The sequence below is a fragment of the Watersipora subatra genome, chromosome 1 (assembly GCF_963576615.1).
Source record: "Watersipora subatra chromosome 1, tzWatSuba1.1, whole genome shotgun sequence".
NCBI lineage: Eukaryota > Metazoa > Bryozoa > Gymnolaemata > Cheilostomatida > Watersiporidae > Watersipora > Watersipora subatra.
Window position 1 is genome coordinate 8,832,548 of NC_088708.1, and position 22,034 is coordinate 8,854,581.

Sequence of the window (22,034 nt, forward strand, 5' to 3'; positions counted from 1 at the left end):
GTGACAGAGTCAGTGATAGAGATACCTGACATAACTTACTCAGTGATATAGCGAGTTAGAGAGATACCTGACATAACTTACTCAGTGATAGAGTGAGTGATAGAGATACCCGACATAACTTACTCAGTGATAGAGTGAGTGATAGAGATACCCGACATAACTTACTAAAGCTTTTACTAAATATAGCTTTAAATTTTCTACCAGCTTTATTTCTTTTGCCTTTGGTTTCATATATTGTAGGTTGGAAGTTTATCTGTACAAATACTGTAGCCAGGTTTACCTGAGACAAATACTTGCTCAAATTTTACATGCCTGTCAAAAGGTTTGTCTGTAGAGGCGATCTTAAGGCATAGTTGGGATGTACTTTCTGCTCATAATACCACATTCCCGTATATTGTGGTATTTTTCCATGCATCACTGTATAAAGACATTACGGTATTTCCTAAAAATCCTGCTTTGGTTGGTTCTGTCTAAGAGGTTAGCTGGTATTAAGATAGCCAGGAGTTGAGCAGTTTAGGCAAGAAGTTTTTTGGTGCTATTAAACTCTTTTTGCTTGACTTATTGTCAATCTATTTTATGCATTTATATTTGCTAAGTATAGAAATGTTTTGTATTTTTACTCACAAAGACATCCAATTAGTATATTGTATAGTTGCCCAGAGCGCACAATTGTTTTTAGACCAGAATTCAATACGTATGTGTCTAGCCTCTGTCTTTGACCGACCGTTCTGCTTTTTAAATGCTGGAAAGTTAATGTCATATCACTCAAGCATTGTTTGTTGTTGTTGGGTGTGATGTTGGTAGTATTGTGTTAGTGAGCTATAATCAGCATGACTGTGTGAACTTCAGTAGTTTAATGTAAGGACCACTAAACAGCTACAAACAGATCTGACATGAACTCACCAATAAGAATAAACTGATGATACATGTACATATGAAACACAAGTGTAACTTACGAATGTGTATGATTATGGTGAAGTCTAGCATTTCATGAAAATTTGTCGTGTTTGTGCTCCTGGCATGGCAATTTAGATTTATCTCCTTGTCAAAGGTGACGAGTTTAAATTTTAAGAAAATTCTAGATAATGGCGAAGCTTTTAACATCAAAGATCAATAAGGTTTCAGCCCACGGGCATTAGATAAATAGTATGAAAAGTCTACTCATTTAAGGCCCTATTTCTATATGCACAAGGTCAATAAATTGGCTTCTGACTACCTTACTGCAAGATAACGTGACAGCGCACTCAGCTAAAGCTTTTTAACTATAATTTTTTATACGCGTACACTTGTTTTTATTCTACTGATGCATCCAGCAACCTTTTTTGAAGGATTAACCAATATACAAGTTTGCTGTGAAAAACTTACTTGTCTGCGAAGTCGATATGTTATTTCAATGCTAAAAACAATGAAATTATATAATCTTTAGGCTGATTGTAATATGTTACTATCTCGGAATAAAATTTACAATTCACATCAAGTCAAATCAATTAATCGCATTCGCCCCATAATGGGGCATTAGAGCGATATCTTTATTAGGTAACATGAGTAGATTACTCTTAGTTTGAGCTTCTTCCTTCCTATTCCCTTTCTTCTTTTTTTATCTCAATTCTCTCCTCCCCTTCCTTTCCTTTTCTCTCCCATTTTCCTTCTTTTTTTATTGTGTTTTTTAAGTTTGGTTGAGGCAATGTTGTTGTTAAAGTGGACGGTAGGGATTAGGTGGGGGCAAGAACTTTTAATGAATATTTAAGGCTCTTAGTAGGGTTGTGCAAAAAAAGAAAAAGAAAAAAGGGGCTAGCTGTTAAGGGTTCGCACAAAAAAGGAGTGTTTTTTAACATTGGTGTTGATTGCACCTTTAGTACTTCTGTGGCGTGTATTGTGTAAGTGGGCATTTGAGAAAAAATGGTTTGGTATTGCAATTTCTTCCCTTGTTATTTTGTTTTTTAGATTTTGGTCAGCCGTCTTCCGACGCTCTGCAAGTGTGGCCCATGACCACTCAGACATGAGGTCAGAAATCCTCTCATTTTTTTAAGCTTAAACACCCACCTAAAAGCTTTTCTGTTCACAGACTCGAGGGAGTCTATGTGCTTGGATAAATATGGAGACCAGACAGTGGATGAATATTCAAGAACTGAGCGGCAGATGCTTTTAAAAGAAAGGGTTTTTGTTTTGGGTGAGCAACTTCTGAGGGACCTCATGAGCATGTAGAGTGTGGATAAAGATTTGGTTATAGTCTTTTCTATGTGAAGGTTAAAGTTGAGTTTATTGTCTATAATGACTCCAAGGTGTTTAAAGTGATTGTCATAAGTTAGTTGTTGGCCTTTTATGAGATATTTGTGAGAAAAGGGGATCTCACGACACCTAATAAAAGAAGTTGTCTCACATTTTGGGATGTTAAACTCCATCTGCCATTTATCAGCCCAGTCTATGAGCAAGTCAAGATCTGCTTGAAGATTTGCACAGTCACTGTCTGACTCAATCTGGGAATACAAGAGAGCATCATCAGCGAAAAGTCTGAGTCTAGACTTTTCGCTGATGACGCTATTATACACATCGTGTATAATTTAAAGAAAGTGAGCGAGGGAGAGAGAATAAAACCGAAAGTAGATTATTTGCATATCGAGAAGCAGCCTATATGTATTGTCACTGAACAACTAAATGCGAAGTTGTTTACTCTTATCTCGGGTTGACAGAAATACTACTGCAGAAATATTATGTCGAGTTGTCAAAAATTATCGCTTAGCGTCACTGGAGCCGGTTTGTTTAATGCCTGCCGCGCTACATTTGGTAGCTATGAATCTTTGTTGAAACATATTCTCTGTATTACTATATTAAATATTTGCTATCAGTTTAATGCACGTTTTGCGTTTTGAAAACGTTCCTTGATAGTCTCTTTATATAACTGGCTTCGAGAAAGCGAGTGTCATTCGTAAAAAATGTAAATCACAGTAAACAACATGAGGTTCGTTATTTTGGGGGAAAGCTAAGATTCTGTTGTATCGCCTTAACAACAAACAAAAATGTATTGAAGCAGGTCAATAATAATACCATTCACCACTTAGCCTTACCTATTTTAATATTTTTCTATAATACGTTGTTTTCATAACTAGAAATTTGTTATCATAGAGATGCATAACTATTTTTACAGAGCTTGTATTTGTCCACTTTTTGTTTAAACAATACTCATATTAATCCCCAAACTTGCTTTTCACAGTTTTTATGCTTTCAGCTCCAACATTATTATATTAGTTTTTAGACTATTCATTAGTTATTTAATTAGACTTTAGTTTTTTTTTGTACACTGATTTTTAGTTAGTTGATTGCTGTGGTACCTTGTGGCCAACATTAGTAAAATATGACTATTGATTACCTCAATAAAGATTGCTCATATATATAGGTCAGGAAAATGGCACTTTTTAGAAACTGGACTATGAAAAAGGTTCTACCTCAAACATTGTAAGATTGTAATAATCATTTCACCCAAAAAACTAAGTACGTGTACATATCTGCCAACTCTCACGCATTGGGCGTGAGACTCACGCAATCGCCCCAAAGAAAAAATGAAAATGCGTGAGATTTTTGCCCCAATTTCCACAATTTTTTATATACTATCATTGATACATCAATTGCCCCAAAACCAAATCTCACGCATTGACCCACTCTTGGGTTGGCAGGTCTGTACGTGTATGTTAAAAATCTTGGTACTCCAGCTGACTACGGTATATCTGTTTAAAAGATCTACATACCTGACACTTTGTAGTCCAATATTTAGCGGTTATGTATATGAAGTGTTTTTTTTGTTTTAACTGTGAAGCATTCACTTGTTTTGCCTACGTTGGTTCAACCAGCCTACCACAATCAAATTGTTCGCCTTCTTTGAAGATATAATTGAGCAAACCCCTTTTTTTCCTGGGCGGGATGATTAGATTATCTCTTATAAAATGAGCCATGAGAAGTGTTGGAATTTTCCAAATCAAGTCATGTAATACCCTGTAGGTTGTAACTCACTTATACTACACACATTGTAAAAGGTGGCGGTGAAAAAAAGAAGGGTATACTATATTTCAAAAATATCACATCATCTCATTCACTCTTGCAACTACTCTTAACAAGAACTAGACTTTGAATAGCATAAAAATGAAAAGTTTTACCACTCAAAACACTCACTTCTTCCAATGGTACGCAAATTTTAAAAGGTCCTAGCACCTTTCGCAACTAACATAGTACCCTTGCTGTAATTTCATATTTATAAAAAAAATCATTGAGCTGACTTACCAGCAATGACGCTCAAACAGTATATATTGTGTTCCTGCATTAATCTTTCAATCGATATTTGAGCAACTCAATATCTCGTTATAGCCTACTTTATATCTAACCATCGTTCTGTATATATTCTCAAAGTAATCATAATTATAATCTATCTATATAATACAACTACCAAACTTTATCACTACTTATCACAGTACACAGTTTAACTCTGATTTCAAGAGAGTGCAAAGAATTTTTGTTCAGTGCACAATGTCACTAGCAATGTTATCACAGCAAGTATTTTATCTCAGCCCATTTTTCAGCTCATTGCCGGCTTTTACTAGTTAACAGCTTGTCACAAATAGAGCGATAGTCATCATACTCTTTGAAGTTTACTTTACTCTTTGATGAATCTGGTTTCTCATTCACAAATATTTTATATAAAGTATCTGCTGCTTTTCAAAGTAATGTCACATGTAAAGCATCAAGCGAAGAACGTTTGTAGTGTAATCGTAGCAATCAATTGATTGAATCCTATAGCACAGCTTTCATACACTTGCCTACACAATTACATATGATCACTTTCCTATTAGCATTTACTTCATACCAGTCGGCGTAAGCTAGCTACTGGTCAATATTTACAGTGGGAAAAAAAACTATTTTAATCACAAACAAATGAACTGCAGTATTGTAAGTTCATTTAACATCTAAATGGAAGCATCTCTTTTACGTAGCTTCAATAGTCATATGACTCGAGAAAAGGTATTAGCTTAATTTATGTTTACAGCTAATAACTTAATAAAGGGCGGGCAACACTACGACTGAATTCGGCTACAATGACCAAGGGTCGGTCATCTATTAAAACTGTTAAAATAAGTGAAGAAAAAATTACTCACTTTAAGCTGCAATCCAGCAGCATGTAATAGCAATAATTATGCAAAATCGTTGTTTGGTAAGTTTGCAAACTTCATATTTCACAACTTATGTACACATTTAATTCATGTTTACATAGCTAATATGGGTGATTTAAAATACACCTAATTAACAAGCTAATATTAATTAAACTAACCTATTAATCATTCAACAACTAAAATAAATCTCAACTGGCACTACATTATCTTGCTTTAGCTGCAAGAAACTAAGAATTGAAATGCATACTAATAATACAGTCATACTTCGACATACGAGCATAATGTGTTCTGGACCAAGCTCATATGTCAATTTACTCTCAAAGCCCTATTGTCTATAAAAAAAATAACTGAATACGAATAAATCCGTTTCCATGCTATAAAAAACACTTGAAGGTTGACTTGCAACAAAATTCACATTCCAGTTATTTGGTATCAAAAGATTTACCATGTCTTACTCTGCTGTGTTTTAGGTGCAAAATATGTGGAAATGTGATTACAAGCTCTTAAAAGCTCAAAAACGAACAGTTAATCACAGCCATCATGAAAACGCCGTAGATTGGAATCCCTTTCCAAAACGGCTCAAATGGGACGTAGTTGAACACAATGGCTTCTGTTTACACCATCATGCAACCCTCATTCGTCAAAATATTTTCACAAATATGCTTCACGCATTCAATAAAATCATGTGTATTGTTCTTACGCTGTCTATTTCATCATCATTGTAATGCTGTCGCTTTGAGCATTGATATCTCAAAACCTATCGTATAAACTCGTTTGATTTTTTAACCTTAGCTCGAAGGAGTGCATATCATCCTCTGATGAACATGACGAGCTTGTTGGTCGCCTGTAATAGTTGAAAAATGCTGCAGAAATTGTTCGCGCCATTTGGCGAGGAGTATAGGTCACATGATCATATTACGACTAGATGATTAGACCAGGCTGAAACGAAACTGTAAAGTAGAGAGCATCTATATTTAATGCGGGTTTTTCGGTAGAGCCCGAAGTGTTTCGGTAGTTCTACTAGGTTCTCACTAGGGTTCTACCGGGTTCGGGTAGAACCCTAGTGCTGCGAGACGTTTATATTAAGTCTTTTATTGGCCTGTAATTTCACTTGATAACATCACGCGTCAAAACAATAACCACGTTGAGTACATCGTCGAAATGAAGAGATTCCAAACTATGGCGCTTTTGTGATGGCTGTGATTACCTGTTCATTTTTTAGCTTTACAGAGCTTTTAATCACATTTCCACATAGTTTGCACCTACAACACAGCAGAGTAAGACATGGTGAACCTTTTGATACCAAACAACTATAATGTGAATTTTGTTGCGAGTAAGCCTATAAAAATATAATATTACAATGGGAAAACATGTTTTTAATTGTTGTAATTCACTATGTACACTCACAAAGTAACAAGTATCTATTTAACATTTATGATCTGCTATAAAATGTAACATTACTATGTACAGTACTGTATGTAGTTCTCACCTTGGCGGCAGACATAGTGGCTAACATTGGTGTAAGAGAAACTTGACAGCAAAGCGCTTGATATGCTAGGCTTTTGTGACTCTGTATAACAACAGAAACTTTGAATTTAATTTAAATGAATTTAGCTAACTAAACACGCATGAAACTAAGTTTTAATCTTTTACTCAACTCTACTTTTGCATTGGTTTTTTTTTATGGTTTTTTTGTCATTTTTAGCCTCGCTTTCGCAATAGCTTTTAGCCGGTCTTTGTAAACTTTTTTTCAAATTGATTTGACGGGAAAGACCAGGCGGTACTGTTTTCGAGAGTGACCTCTTCGCATACTTGGTCATTTAGTAGTCATCGAGAACTGGCTCACATGCTCGTATCTCAAAGGCTTCTTGTATCTCAAGGCAAAAACCTATTCACAAAACTTCATTCATGTTAAAAATTAAGTGATAATAAGAAATAAATTTAAATAGCTAAATCAATTTATCAGGTAAATCGGAACCATGCTCAAAGTTTTACTGAAGTACCTTTAAAAATTTATAAATCATGCTGCAGGTATTATATTTTATTACATTAAAATAAATGTTACTTAATTGACTTTTGTGTTTTCTTTCGGTGAACCTCCTCCTAAAATTTGTTAAAGCTTGTTAAGATCTCATTTCAGTCTGACTTGAAGTGTGATCTTGAGAAAACAAGCCTCAGTATAACTATTGTTACAGTATGCCGGTGGAATAAACATGCGTATGATGGTATTCACAACTGAATTTTTTAGGCTGGCTATGCTTTCAGAGTTTTTGCTAGAAACCTGCATGCATTTTTTAATAGCATCACGTAACAACATACAAAGAATTGAAGTTTTTCTACTCTTGTCAACTTGTTACCGATACATAACAATTTCTGCTTTCAGAGTCATACGACCATTATGACTGCTCTGCAATAGTTGGGAAGGCACTCCTTGTTATTTTGCATCTGTTGATGGTTAATTATTATCATGCATAGTACATGTCTGTATAGACTTGGTACAAATTCCAAAATATTCATAATTGATAAGCATTTCAACTATTGGAGGCTTCATTTGCATCTATGGTTTTTGTGGACAACTTATGTATAAGATAGTCTTAATATTACATTATTCCACGTTGATCTTAATTATGACATTGACAAACCAAGTTTTTAAGAATGCCTTAATGCCCTTTTTTCAAGCATGGCTAATACAAGAATTGCTGCTGTTGAGCGTATAATAACTTGCATGAACAAAGTGTGTGGTTAAACCAACTGCACTTTTTAACCTTGACCTGACCAGTCATCGGCCTATCTTAGTCAACATTCTTTGCCCACCATCGCTTCAATTACATCATGAGTACATAAAAGCTGCGCGTCATGCATAATGAGGCTTACCACAGCATCCAAACTTGAAAAAAATGTTACTGGCATTCTGAGTCGCATGATTTATAAAAGATTAATGCATCTCAGCACCAGCCATGTATTCACCGACTCACCACTAATTTGGTTAGAAGAATAACTATTTAATTACTCCTGCTGCAAGCTTCTAGCTCCATTTGCAACATAATTCTGAACAACAAATTTATGCATTACTTGATATGTAAGATAATAGACATTAAATACATGAGCTTTTTATATGAAAACATCTATTAATTTATTAAATGAGTAAATTATCAAACAACCATATTTTGTATGGTGTTGTTGTTGGCTGCATCAGTCCATGCTACATATCATGATCATTGGCTTTTGGTACCTCAGCTTTTTTTGACAATAACCTTGTCTGTTTCTTGAATATGTGTCATATTCGTATGATGTGCTTACAACAGTTGTGATCATTGAATAACATATTTTCCAAAGCAACCAAAAGTGATGCAGTCATTAATTCCTACATGGTCGGGCTGTCTGTAATGATGCTCTGCTATGTATATAAGTGCAACAAGTAATACCTGTTGTTGAAACTGTTTTTCTAACAAACCTGAATATGACCTACAATTATTGCCATGCTGATAAACTAAGATAGCAGTTTTCAACCATCATCTATATACATTACTTCATCAACCACAGATTTAAAAAAGTTACAAAATAGATAAAATTTACTATCAGTATATTATTCCAAAAAAGACATTGTTTTTTATTTGCTGTGAGACTCTAAGGAGAATAACCGTGAAGTTTAAATTCTTTGTTATTTCAACCAATTTTAAAATATGAAGGTTGCTGCCAACTTGCTGAATTGGTAGTTTATTATGATACTGATATTGGCAAAAATATTTCTCACTCAGTGCAAAATATGTGGTAAGGTTATTTAAGAAATGCCCAAGGAATAAAACAAGTCGTAGTGAGAATGTCTGTCAGTTCCTCGACAACCTTAGGCTAAAAATTAATGTTATAAGTAAGCAAAAATAACTTGAAGTTGTTGGGCAGTTTATGGAGCTTGTGAAATATTTGTTGCATATATATCTTACTTGTATAGTTATATGAAAGGTTAGTTAAATTCTTATTAATTAACATATTTTGGGAGAATGTTTTTAAGTAAACTTTGCTAATGAATGAAGATATTGTTTTGCGTTACACAGTCCAAATGACAAAAGTTTACTGGTTATTATTCAGACTAACAAGTTGAATTGAAGCTGAATGACTTCAGATTAATTGAATGAATTGAATCAAATACCCATATGCAAACGTAACATGGCGAATCCCGGCAGAAGTTCAGTGAGAGCACCAAGGGCTGCATGATTAGAAAATGCACAGCTAAAAAGCAACTAATACAATTACATCTAAAAGAATACTAAAATTAGCAATTTGATTGTTGCAGGCGTTATCTGAAGGGCCATGAGTGATAACCAATGCACATTCTGTCGAATTGTTAGTAGAGATGAAAATACTGAAATTCTCTATGAGGATGACACAGTGATTGCATTTAAAGACATCAGGCCAGCTACAAAGCATCACTACTTGATTATTCCAAAGATACATATTGATAGTCCTAAAGAGCTGACAGCAGATCATATTGTTCTAGTCAAGCATCTACTAGAAGTTGGCGAGCAAGTCCTCCATCAGCAGGGCTGTGAAAGTTTGCACACAAGTAACAAATTTGGTTATCACTGGCCGCCCTTCAACGCCATCAAACACCTTCACTTACACGCTATAGGAAATGTTGAGCATATGGGCTTTCTTCAACGAGTCATTTTTAGAGTTGGCACGCCGTGGTTTGTCGCCCATGAGTGGCTTGTGAATCGACTCGATAGTGAATAATAACCTGCATCACAACTCGGGCGTTAGATGTTTTCACGCTGTGTTAGCATACATGCAATGCTCTTGACTTGTATGAAATTATATATTTATTTTTATATATTTTGTTTCACAAAGATTTGTTGCACGAGACTATGGTGTCAACTTTTTATATAATATTTAGTATTTTAGTTGTCTATCATTGTATTTAGGGATTAATAAAATTGCTATTATGTTACAATCAAAACACCTGCCACACACCTTGTTTTTCAACGTGATGGTCTTCTCCCACTAAGCCTGTTAGGGTGTTGAAGAAGAGACAGTTATCAGTTGCATTTTTTGTCAAGGCTTGGCATCAGTGTGCAGCATCATTACTGGGCAATAATATAAGTGTCTACACTACAATTAGACCTTTATCAATAAGAACTGAAGGACATTTAGCTGTGTAGGTTATACTATTGTCTGTAGGTACCAACTTACTGAGCTTTTTTAACATCCGTTATATAATCGTACCATGTCAGCATCAGTTTCCGTAAGAGTATTTTAACCTCCTTGCTATATGCTCCACAAAGCTCTTGCACCAATGAAATATTTGTAACTACAGGAAGTTGACATGGCTGCTGAATCAGCTGAAGTATTGAAAAAACACACTTTAGACAGTGATGAAGAAGACAATTTGGTTCCCGATGAGAAATTGGATGAAGATGACATCGAAGGTACGTTTGTGTGTTGATGCAGAGTATTGGTCTCATTGGATCTATTCTTCCAAAAGCCTTGCCTCTATAATAGGTATAGCAGTGCTTTTGTTGCCTGCTGCTGTCCTTCAATGATATTATCTAACTTTTTGCAGGTCAAGAGGAGGAGACCATAGCATTTGATGGTAGTATAACAATTACGCCTTTCAACATGCGTGAGGAGATGGAAACCGGGCATTTTGATAAAACTGGAACCTACATATTTGATAAAGAGGTAAATATAAGCGGTGGCTTTATGCGATGAGTCATTCTGACCAGTTAATCTATGTTACTAGTATTTCCCAGATAGCAACTGAGGCTAAATTTCTGTAAGATTTGCTTTCTCCTGCAAAATAGTTGCGAATTCTCTATTAAACAAGCTTCCAAAAGTGTGGTGATGCCCATCCAAGGAAGTTAACCATATATGCTGAAATTGAGGGAAGAGGGATGAACAAAACTTCTAAAACTCACAATATTTATCTGAGTCACGACAACCAACCATTCTAATTAACCCTTTTAGATTGACTCCCCAATTATCCTGGAAGATGTTGTTGTCTCCTGTGCCGAATCCCGAATTATTCGGGAGGTACCTTTTTCAGCGATGTTTTGATAGGGTGTTTGCTATATCGTAATCTTGTTGTTGCAATATTTCAAAAGTACACATTACAAACTTTTAAATGAGTACTGGTTTGCTATAGGTTGGAGCTTGTAAAACAGACCAATAAGGCTTTCTCTGAAGTATGAAAATCCACCATATCGGCAAAATTGGAAGATCGGTTTTTTCAGCAGTATCATTATAATTTCTAATATATTCCAACTCTTCAGCTTCATCACTTTACCACTAGCCCTAGACAGGTTTCAAGAGCAGATGCGATTATAAGATTAAAGTTAAGTACGTTAACTTTTACACAGCTAAGTTAACACAATTAAGTACTACACTTTGAATAAAGGCTGAGCAAGACAAGAAATAATAATAATAGTTTTTACTATCTGGTTGACTCTGATAGCTGTGATAGTAGTTTTTTGCGAATTGAGTAAACTTTAATGGAGTATATTATTTTCAGCATTATTTTCCCTTGCTGCTAAAATTGAGCATATTGACAATAATAATTACTCAATAGCAGCTGAATACCATTAGAAATTGATCAATTATGTTTTACAAAATCACGATTATTTCAGCTTGTAGTGCATGCATCTTTATGTTTTTCATTGCTTTTCCTAACAGATGTGCCTACAACCTAAACATAGCTTGCCAAGTTGAGTTGATTTTTTATGCTTTTACATGTAGTAGCTAGTACTTTTTTTTAATCTTTTAGTGATTTGAAGCAATTTACTTGTTTTGCTCATAAAAAGTTTATTTATTTGAACATCTATTTATTGTTTTAATAGAGAGATGTAGCTTGAGGTGTCTTCCTGAATAAAGAAAGATTTAAGATAAACTTAATAGAAAATGAGATATGGCCAATTTAGTAACACCGAATCTATCACTTATGAGCAGCCAATTGAGTAATTGGACCTGGATACGCAGTAGAGTTATTTAATTGGGCCTGAAAGGGTTAAAGACATGTCTCTGCTAATCTTTAGACAAATATGACAGTTTACCCGCCTGAGTGAATTGTTACTAAATATGCTCATTGGACCATAAATATTTGATGCTGAAACATTTCTATTTCTAAGCAAGTGTTAAACGATCATAATTAAATAGCAAAAATCAGATTGTTTCGCGTTATGAAGAACAGCAATAACGATGGCAAAGGTATTGTTCCTGTTACGGTCGCTGTTTTCGTACATTTATCATTTTTATTACGGTCTTCCAAATAGCACTTCTATACTAGAAAGGTCAGTCGTTGCTTAACATTGTTACATGGTTTAATGTTTGCCTCGCTTTGCATGTCTGAGCAGGTTTGAAAGCTTTGAGTTAAAGACGATTATAGTGGCGTCCTGTCTTGCTAAAGACCCTTGATTCGAATTGGTAAATTATTTATTACTTCTGTTATCTGTGACGTAGTCTATTTATCAAATTGCAGAGTGAAATAAAAGACAGCTGGATGGATGACATAGATTGGGTTAAAGTTAAACAGGATGCAAAGGAGCCTCCTGGTGGTAATGAGTCATCCGATTCAGAGCCTGAGGCCATTGATGAACTCTCTGTGTGGAAAGGTAAAAAACTAGAATATTATTAAATTGTCTATTATTCCTTGCCGAAAGCTATTGTTCAAAAAGTTAGAGGTAAAAAAAGTATTTTCACAGGATTTCCAGTTCTTCACAGTAAATTAGTGATTCTGAACACAGATACATTATATTTACTGGTAACTACAGTATAACAGTGTAAAGGTTTACAGCTGTAAAAGTTTGTCCAGACATTGGGTGTTCTATTTGAGGATGTCTCTCTATAGCCATGGTAACCAACCCGTAAAACAAGCAATAAATAAATAGTCATATAACAAGGATTACATGTTATTTGGAGGATTTGCATGGTAGTAATATAATCCTTAGAATACCCTCAATAGAAAATCTGGGACAAATGGCCAATTTATGTCAAACAAAGAATGTGTGCTAAAAGTTTTTTTTTTAAAATATTGTAGAAATTATGATGTGCAAAAGTGGTTGTCTAAAAGTCACAGTACAATACTTCTGGGCTTCTGGCAGTATTATTACAAAGGGTAAACAACTCCACACCATTCACTTTCTATTCATAAACTTTTTTGGGTGTTACTGTCAATGGATAACTTTTAACAAACTGGTTAGCATCTTTTAAATGTTGTGACATGTAACTTGTCCTTTCATTTGACATTTTCATAAACATTGTCGTTTTTCTTAAATAAATGTGTTTTATCATTTTTTTGCATGTGTTGCTCGTCTGAAATCAATTTTATATTAACTATTATTAGTCATGTTTACACCATTCATAGTAAGATTTGTTCCTTTCTCTCAGTTTTGTAGGTGCAAGTGAGGTGGAGCGGATGAATCTTATTCACTGCAATGAACTTCAGTAGTTTTGATTAAATACTGTTGTATCACACATATAGCGCTAGTTTTGTCGGTCCTGTAGTTTTACTTGTCTTCCATAGATATGGTACCGCTGATGAAGCCAGGAGAGTCAGTGGCCAAGTCTTTGAGAAGGCTTGGAGGCGGAGAGAAAAAACTAACATCAGCACAGCGGCTAAAGGCTAAAAAACAAGGAATTAAACCAACTGAAGAGGAACTGGAAAATAGGAAGGCATTTCAAGCTCTCACGGGATTGGCTGACAAATTGATACAGTCAGGTAAGGCCATTTTAAATGGTATACTTATTTGCTAGTAGCTTCACAGTAATCATTTAGATGGGCAAATGCAGAGTATTTTGTAGCTTAACTTTAAGTAATGCTTCTGTAAGAAGTAAACGAAATAAATCAGGACTGACGATGACAACATAACTAGATGTCACATGGTATGGTCTGGGAGTTGTCATTCCTAAAGATTTGTCGTATAACAGATGGTTTTCTCCTAGGTTTTCGCCAGCAGTATTATGTACCATTGCTATTGCTCTAGTTGCCATCATAAAATCCTCCCTCTGATTACCATCCTATAAACGGGTGGTTGCTGTACAAATCTAAACAATTATGCATAATTTTAAAATATTTTCTGTTATCATTCCTTTTTTCACTTGTGTAGGTTCAAAACATGAAGTTATAGCCATGTTCAAGGATTCTGTTACATCCTGAGGTGTATGCAGTTTAGATGAAAGTTCATTCTTTGTAAGATGGAAATAAATTGGTTAGGAAATAATAGGCTGTTGTGTATTGCTAGTATATGCCTCTCTCGCTGTAGTAACTGTGCATGTTTTGTCCAGTGATTCAGCCCAAAATTGCATGGTGCCCATGTTTAATGTAAACAGCGATGTCTCATGTTCTGCAGGATATATGGAGATATATGAAGACACATATGAAAAAATAACTTACATGGTGAAACAGAAGGAGGAAGAACTCAACAAGTCAGCCAAAGTATCGAAGGACGATGCTGCGCTGGATATGTTTGGAGAAGAATTTGATGAAAAACAAGATGAAGGTTTGTGATAATTTCTAGAAAATGTGTTGCAGATGCATTATAGAACAATTCAAAATTACATAGCAGTCGGTTACAAATTGACTATAATTTGCACAAACATGTTTGGATTATCAATATTTAGCTAAAAATCTAGTTGAACTTCCAAAATCATTAGAGTAAAGTATAGAGGCAACTCAAAAACAATGCTTAGCCTTTGATTTTGGCAGCTTAAACCTAACCGACATTTTTTAATTTTTTGTTTTAAAAAAACTCCTGGTTTGATCTTAAAAAACTCCTGGATGACTTAAGATAATATATATTAAGATTTGTTTGACTCAGCAACTTTCTAACTTCAAAAGATTGTGTTTAAACTGCTATTCGTTATCCACAGTGGTGGTTAGTGATTTTGGACAAATGCTTTCCTGTGTCGGACCATGTTCATTAAGTTTTTTATCATTTGTGTCAAACATTTTCTCATATGCTCTAGAAGGTTTGAAGAGCTTGAATTTTTAGCATGAAACAAACTAATGAATCTAAGCAAATAAGAAGTTAGCCTTCCTCCGTTGTTGGATAATGAATACATGGGTCGCGATCTCGGTACACGGGGTTAAGTCACACGTATTAAATTTGCATAATAGCGATAGCAAGTTAGTAAACTCAATGCCACTTGCATTTGTTGTGTTTTTAAAGTTACCTTTATTTAGATCAATCAAGTATGTTCTTTCAAAATCCAAACTCTGTTTAACCAATAGAAGCTTAGAACAGCATAAATTTGCCTAGCGAAGCCGTTGCTATGCAAATCGGAAATAAAACATGGCGTCGCATAAGTCAAACAATGGTTTTTTTCATTGACACAATTGGTAATCAAGATATAAATGATACCTTTGAAGGATACTTTGGCAATTTAATTGATGCAAAATTATCCGATGAAGAGGAAGGCTTTGATGTAGATGATTTTTCATGTTCAATCGATGCTTAAGATGATTATGAAGAAATAATTGCACAGTAAGAAGAGCAAGAAGCCGTTAGATATGGATCATTATTGAATATGATATGATGCCGTTAGATATGGACTAATATGGATCGTTCTTAATGGAAAGATTTTAATTCAACTATTTGAATTTAAAATTACGCTTTATTGTATTGTCTGCAAGGTGAAAGGTATTTTTATGTTACATGTTACTATATGCTTGTGCAATAACAAATCAAATTTTGGCAATCAATACAATTTGGTTATCAACTTGTAGCTAAACATAAAATAATTAGGACTTTCTAGTTTAAATGTTCGGATGCAGCATAAAATTCTGTCCACCCGTGTATTTGAAGAATTACGACTAAATTTAATAGTGGTTGCTAAATTGATTCTAACTGTAAACAAATAGAATTTTGACTATAAAATCAGTTCTAAGCACCAACATAGAAACAAAGAATTTTCTGCTGGGAAATTTGTAAATTTTCCTCTGTTAAGCTGAGCAACTATCTCAATTTTGATAATTTCCAACTCTACCCTACTTTTTGAGATCATGACCCATATAACAGATACCCTTCCTTCATAAATTGCTTGACTGTCTAGGTGCACCAGAAACAAAGCGCGTCAAATTCGAAGAAGCTACTACTAAAAGGGAAGATTCAAGAAATGCAAATGAAGTGCAGTGGGAATATAAGTGGCAAAACAGTGACGATGCAGAAATATGTGGACCATTTTCAAGTACTTATATGCAAAAATGTGTTGATGACAACAAATTTCCGGATGGAGTTTTTGTACGCAAGGTTGGGTCAGGACGAGAGTTCTATACCTCTAAAAGGATTGATTTTGACCTATATACTTAGTGTTTTTCTAATTTATATGACACATACTGGCATGAATTAAGGAATTTCTATAGCTGTGTTAACATCTAATGGCAAGTGTTGTTGAGGGTGTCTTAAATCTGATCTTATGTATAGAGCAATGTCTTAGCAATCTTTTGCTAGTTCTGGTTGTAAATAAGGCTTTGCAGTTTTGTATATATAAAATATCCTATCAACATTGATTTTATGTAAACATCATGATGGTGGACTAAGCCTATATTCCATTGCCAAACACAATGTCATCAATTGTGGGCTCAGCATTGGGTATTTGTTGGGCTATATTACTCTGTTCGAGCGTCAATGTTCTCAAATATGGTGAAAGAGTGGTCTCCCCTAATAGTTCAATAAGCTTGCGGAGTTGTTTCCGCCGGTTTCTGTCTACCTTACTTGATGTTAATGCTCTCACATCTCGTTGGTATGCATTTTTTTGGGCGGCAGGTGGGGGTGCCCTTTTATTTAGAGCACTGCTAAAAGATTTCTCATTAGCGACCGCTGTTGAGGTGTCATTGGCAGCAATTGTTGAGGAGGTTGATGATTTTTCTAAAGGATCCATTTTTTGTCTACCTGATGGTGGCCCTGCTTTTTCTGCAGATTTATATTTCAGTGTTGCTGGCAGCTTGTAGCTGCAGGTGAGTAGCGGTCTCTGTGGAACAGGCAATTTGATATGACGTTTCATTGTTTGTCCCATATTCGAACACATATTCGAACACGGTAATGACCGAGAACTTTGCACTCGTTTCACAAATTTGCCTGTCAGGTTGATTTCTATCTTACTCCTCCTGGGAAGCCTGTGCTCCTTAGGTATATCAGCGACATAGTCATGAAAGTCGGCATAGCTTAGCATGCTACCATTGTTCAGAGTCGCTGCCCGTGATTCACTGTTGCTACAACGTTCTGGGCATTTCTCAGCACTATCGACGCTAGTGATCATTTCCCTAGAAATAACAGTATAAAAACTATAAACCTCATTTCATGAACGGAGTAGATACATTCTTGATAATCTGATTATAATAAAAAGGTTTGAACAATACACAGATACCTAGGATTAATGAGAAAGAGAATCGTTTGTTAAAAATTCTGGAAACAACAAATTAAAAAGTTGTAGTTATGATAGTGAACGAAAATCTAAAAGGAGCATAATCCTATTAACGTAATGCTATTAGGTCATGTTTACGCAGCCATACTCACCTCTGTACATTGGGTATGTTGATTGTAAGCAAGATCAGTCTGTGAAGCTGTGACTCCACAACTGTCGGGAAGTCACCAATTCTCAAAATGCTTACAACTAAGAAAGTTATGAGCTAACAAGATTATTACTGTAGTAAAGGATTAGCTGGGTCACACCTACATTTCAACGTACAATTCTCAAATCGTACACAAAGCATCAGCTTATAAGTAACCTTATGATTCTTCTACTTGCTTTCTTATTTACTTTTGAAGGCATTAGCTAAAATGCAGGTGTACAAGCCTATTTTCTTAAGGATACAACATACAATGTTAAATGAGAAAGAATACTGGTTTACCTATTAACTTATTAGTGATTCTTCTGAACATCAATTTTCCAACAATCCATGCCATACACCCTCACTATGCCCTCTAAATATCTGTTTGGTTTGATAAACTTTTGTATTATTATAATAACCTGTATTAATATAGCATGATCTGAGGCCAATCAATTAATTTACTATATGCATACAGGCTCCTTAACACGGTGAGCTCACAATAAAAATATGTCACACTGTAAAAACCATACAAGCTCAGTTTCTTACTGAAAAAATACTAGTTTCGATCCCTACAAAAAAACTGGACTAACAAGCGGACAATGCTTGCATAACTTTGGCAGGTCGCGGCCACTTCTGTATGGATCAAAATTACCGTATGTAACTTATCAAAAACTTACGCCTCAGCAGGAAACTGAAGGTTATATCTCGATGCAAGTGCTGGACAACTGATCTTCCCTCCTTGTGTACATTTCTGCGTTGCTAATTTGTATTCATGAATGTAATCCTCTCTATTCGTGTGATGCTTGAAGTATGGTGAGGACTTGATAGGTTGCCCTTCATAGAGGTTTCGTGCTGGTTTGTACGGGTTGGCATGCGTTTTCTTGTTAGTAGAACAGATGTCCGTGAAATCACTCCAAGGTGCCAATTGTGACATGCCAGTCATTCTTATCACAGCGCAATCACACCTGGACAGTGATATACCTCGTGTCATGATATCGAGCAACCACCAACCCAGAGATGAACAGCACGTGTCTAATAAACGTAATATTTCAGACCACACTACTAGCATACTAAAAATCAGTAGTCGGTTGACATCTTGTCTGTTGCGTCACTGACCACCAAGGCATTGCAAATGGTCTAGTCCAATAAGCTGGTGAACTGCCTTTATGCTCCAGCTTATATCTAATAAACCTTTAGCTTTACCCAAACAAATACAGCATATTAAAAGTAAGTATTTATACAAACCCTTGAGATTGATAGCCATGCATTTGAACTTGATTCTGTGTATTTATTGAGAGTTCACCCTTGCTCTGAGGTAATCCGGTATGTTCCACTGCTGGTATTGTAAACCAAATAAGAGACAGGTGGAGAACCCAATACAAGCATGCCAGCTCAAGTGGTTCGCATCACAATATGGCATCCTTTCAGCTCAGCGCCACTTACTGCGATATTTGTATGCTTTATATTGCCACTCAATGTCTCACTTAACGCATTATAACTAGACAAAAAAGACAAATGGAGGCCTCGTACAAAGTCACACCTCACATGGCAATTCAAATACGCGAATAAGCATGGATTTCTAATGTTTATCTGACAATAGAAAACAGTTCATCATGTCCGGAGACTAACACTAATGGCTGCAAGTGCTGCTATTCAATAACACAGTTCAAGCGGATCATATGAACTTCTATTTGACTAGGGAGAACAGGTTTCCTAAAGTCACACTTAAGAGGATGTCATCGCTTCCTGACACTTCTAATCAATGCTGCCGCACATATCCCAGCGGTCAAGGCGAGACCAGCCCTGAAAAGAAACAACACAATAAAACCGAGTGAGATACCGTTGGTTTCAAAAGCTACTGGTAGACTAATCCATAAAGAAACGTAATACACCTGAGTATAACTATCATATAAGGGTCATGCCAAACAGGCATGAAATGAGAAAAAGATTTATTCGAATTTGAAAAGAAGCAATGATAGAAACGATAGAAATACCTTTAGCAATAATAGAAATACCTTTAGTAATGATAGAAATACCTTTAGCAATGATAGAAATACCTTTAGCAATGATAGAAATACCTTTAGCAATGATAGAAATACCTTTAGCAATGATAGAAATACCTTTAGCAATGATAGAAATACCTTTAGCAATGATAGAAATACCTTTATCAATGATAGAAATACCTTTAGTAATGATAGAAATACCTTTAGCAATGATAGAAATACTTTTAGCAGTGATAGAAATACCTTTAGCAATGATAGAAATACCTTTAGTAATGATAGAAATACCTTTAGCAATGATAGAAATACCTTTAACAATGATAGAAATACCTTTAGCAATGATAGAAATACTTTTAGCAGTGATAGAAATACCTTTAGCAATGATAGAAATACTTTTAGTAATGATAGAAATACCTTTAGCAATGATAGAAATACGTTTAGCAATGATAGAAATACCTTTAGCAATGATAGAAATACCTTTAGCAATGATAGAAATACCTTTAGCAATGATAGAAATACTTTTAGCAGTGATAGAAATACCTTTAGCAATGATAGAAATACCTTTAGTAATGATAGAAATACCTTTAGCAATGATAGAAATACCTTTAGCAATGATAGAAATACCTTTAGCAATGATAGAAATACGTTTAGCAATGATAGAAATACCTTTAGCAATGATAGAAATACCTTTAGCAATGATAGAAATACCTTTAGTAATGATAGAAATACCTTTAGCAATGATAGAAATACCTTTAGCAATGATAGAAATACCTGTAGCAATGATAGAAATACCTTTAGCAATGATAGAAATACCTTTAGCAATGATAGAAATACCTTTAGTAATGATAGAAATACCTTTAGCAATGATAGAAATACCTTTAGTAATGATAGAAATACCTTTAACAATGATAGAAATACCTTTAGCAATGACAAAAATTCCTTTAGCAATGATAGAAATACCTTTAGCAATGATAGAAATACCTTTAGCAATGATAGAAATACATTTAGCAATGATAGAAATACCTTTAGCAATGACAGAAATACCTTTAGCAATGATAGAAATACCTTTAGCAATGATAGAAATACCTTTAGCAATAATAGAAATTAGGTGCATGCCATGAAAAAGCCAACCCTACCCTAAGATTCTTAGCAACTTTCTAAAGCAAATTGAACTATTTTAGCCTGCAAACGCGCCTCCGAGGATCACTCACATGAGAAACCTTGTGACTCGAGGAGAATGTCTAAATGAACTGTATTTTTTAACGACGAACTTGTCATGTTGCCGGAATGCTTCAAGAATCCGCCGAGAGCTATAAAAATAGCACATGAAAATTGCACAATACACAGCAGCAGCTGATATTTATACCTACAGTGCAATCAGATACATTTGAACAGCTGGACATACATTGAGAGAACAAAGAATAAATGAATTCAACAAGCATCGCTTTGGCAAGGAGTCTTGGAAATGCCAAAACTGGGATGACCTTGAAGGTGTAAGTGACAATGAAATTAAATGCAAATTCGTTGTCTAACATTAGCATGGATTAACTATTACTAGCAATAGAAAATTCAAAGAATTACCTTGAAAAGCTGTTGACTGCAACCACCGCCTTGTTATGGGAAATAATGTTGATGTCTACAGAGCCAAAGGAAGACAACAAGAGAGATATCTGTAAAGATCCAATCAAGAATACAGCAACTAGTGAGGTATTTTCTCAAGCTAGTAGTGGTAACTGACTACAGGAATGTAAGTGACCTCAAGATACACTGGCGCTAACGTGTAGAATATGTAAATAATGGTGTAAGAATGCAAACCTACCTCATCGATATTTAACTGAGAGTTGTACTTCCTTGTAGCCACAAAAAGTTGGTCAGGTCGACTAGATTCCGGGTCTGGCCCATCTAGGCACTAATATGTCAGTAAGAAACACGAAACAGTCGGTAAGAAAACAGTAGCGAATCAGAATGGACAGAGTCAATGTATGAGCGCAACTTCAACAACTGATATACAGTCAAACATGGATAACTCGCCCTCGGATAGCTCGAACACATGGTTAACTCGAACAGTTTCTTTGGTCCATTCCCACGTAATGATAAATTGCTTTAGATAACTCGACCTCAACTTTGTTAACTCGAACAGTTTTTTGCCCAACGGCTACCGAAACGGTTGTTATCGCTTTAGAAAATCACTTTATTCCAAGCCATAGAGGTAAACCTCAACTTTTCGTAATTCATAACCGTCGTTATTACCACAATCGGTAAAATATTTTTGTCAACGACTTTTCTAAAGGTTTGGTGAAATGTGATGTTTACCAAACATCCGCTTAGCGATGGCCCTTC

General features: G+C 35.2%; 3 protein-coding genes across 3 annotated transcripts in view; 1 reads left to right on the forward strand and 2 right to left on the reverse strand.

The window, feature by feature from the left end:
• The first annotated feature begins 2,789 nt into the window (after positions 1–2,789).
• On the forward strand, positions 2,790–16,653 carry LOC137385839 (CD2 antigen cytoplasmic tail-binding protein 2 homolog). The gene is made up of 7 exons (XM_068072413.1): positions 2,790–2,959; positions 10,468–10,579; positions 10,714–10,832; positions 12,625–12,757; positions 13,669–13,863; positions 14,495–14,644; positions 16,197–16,653. Exons 2-7 carry the CDS (start codon positions 10,477–10,479, stop codon positions 16,451–16,453), a joined length of 957 nt encoding a protein of 318 aa, XP_067928514.1. The 5' UTR covers positions 2,790–2,959; positions 10,468–10,476; the 3' UTR covers positions 16,454–16,653.
• On the reverse strand, positions 16,647–19,057 carry LOC137385838 (uncharacterized). Its single transcript, XM_068072412.1, has 3 exons — positions 18,940–19,057; positions 18,372–18,659; positions 16,647–17,406 (listed from the first exon to the last, which is right to left on the reverse strand). Exons 1-3 carry the CDS (start codon positions 18,960–18,962, stop codon positions 16,686–16,688), a joined length of 1,032 nt encoding a protein of 343 aa, XP_067928513.1. The 5' UTR covers positions 18,963–19,057; the 3' UTR covers positions 16,647–16,685.
• Positions 19,058–19,360: 303 nt separating this feature from the next.
• The window catches only part of LOC137385837 (poly(A)-specific ribonuclease PNLDC1-like), a 28,824-nt gene continuing 26,150 nt past the window's right edge, over positions 19,361–22,034 (reverse strand). The window contains exons 16-19 of the mRNA XM_068072411.1: positions 21,514–21,603; positions 21,276–21,364; positions 20,906–21,004; positions 19,361–19,497 (exon numbers count right to left, since the gene is read on the reverse strand). Coding sequence (XP_067928512.1) covers positions 19,431–19,497; positions 20,906–21,004; positions 21,276–21,364; positions 21,514–21,603 — 345 coding nt within the window. The 3' untranslated portion in view covers positions 19,361–19,430. The remainder of the gene's footprint in view (positions 19,498–20,905; positions 21,005–21,275; positions 21,365–21,513; positions 21,604–22,034) is intronic.

Coding starts and splice junctions, on each gene's coding strand:
- LOC137385838 (XM_068072412.1), bottom strand. CDS start 18,962: ATGCATGGCTATCAATCTCAAGG. Junction 18,660..18,939: donor CATGGCTATCAATCTCAAGG/GTTTGTATAAAT, acceptor ATCACTGTCCAG/GTGTGATTGCGCTGTGATAA. Junction 17,407..18,371: donor CTTCAGTTTCCTGCTGAGGC/GTAAGTTTTTGA, acceptor TGTTATTTCTAG/GGAAATGATCACTAGCGTCG.
- LOC137385839 (XM_068072413.1), top strand. CDS start 10,477: ATGGCTGCTGAATCAGCTGAAGTATTGAAAAAACACACTTTAGACAGT. Junction 10,833..12,624: donor CCTACATATTTGATAAAGAG/GTAAATATAAGC, acceptor ATCAAATTGCAG/AGTGAAATAAAAGACAGCTG. Junction 12,758..13,668: donor TGAACTCTCTGTGTGGAAAG/GTAAAAAACTAG, acceptor TGTCTTCCATAG/ATATGGTACCGCTGATGAAG.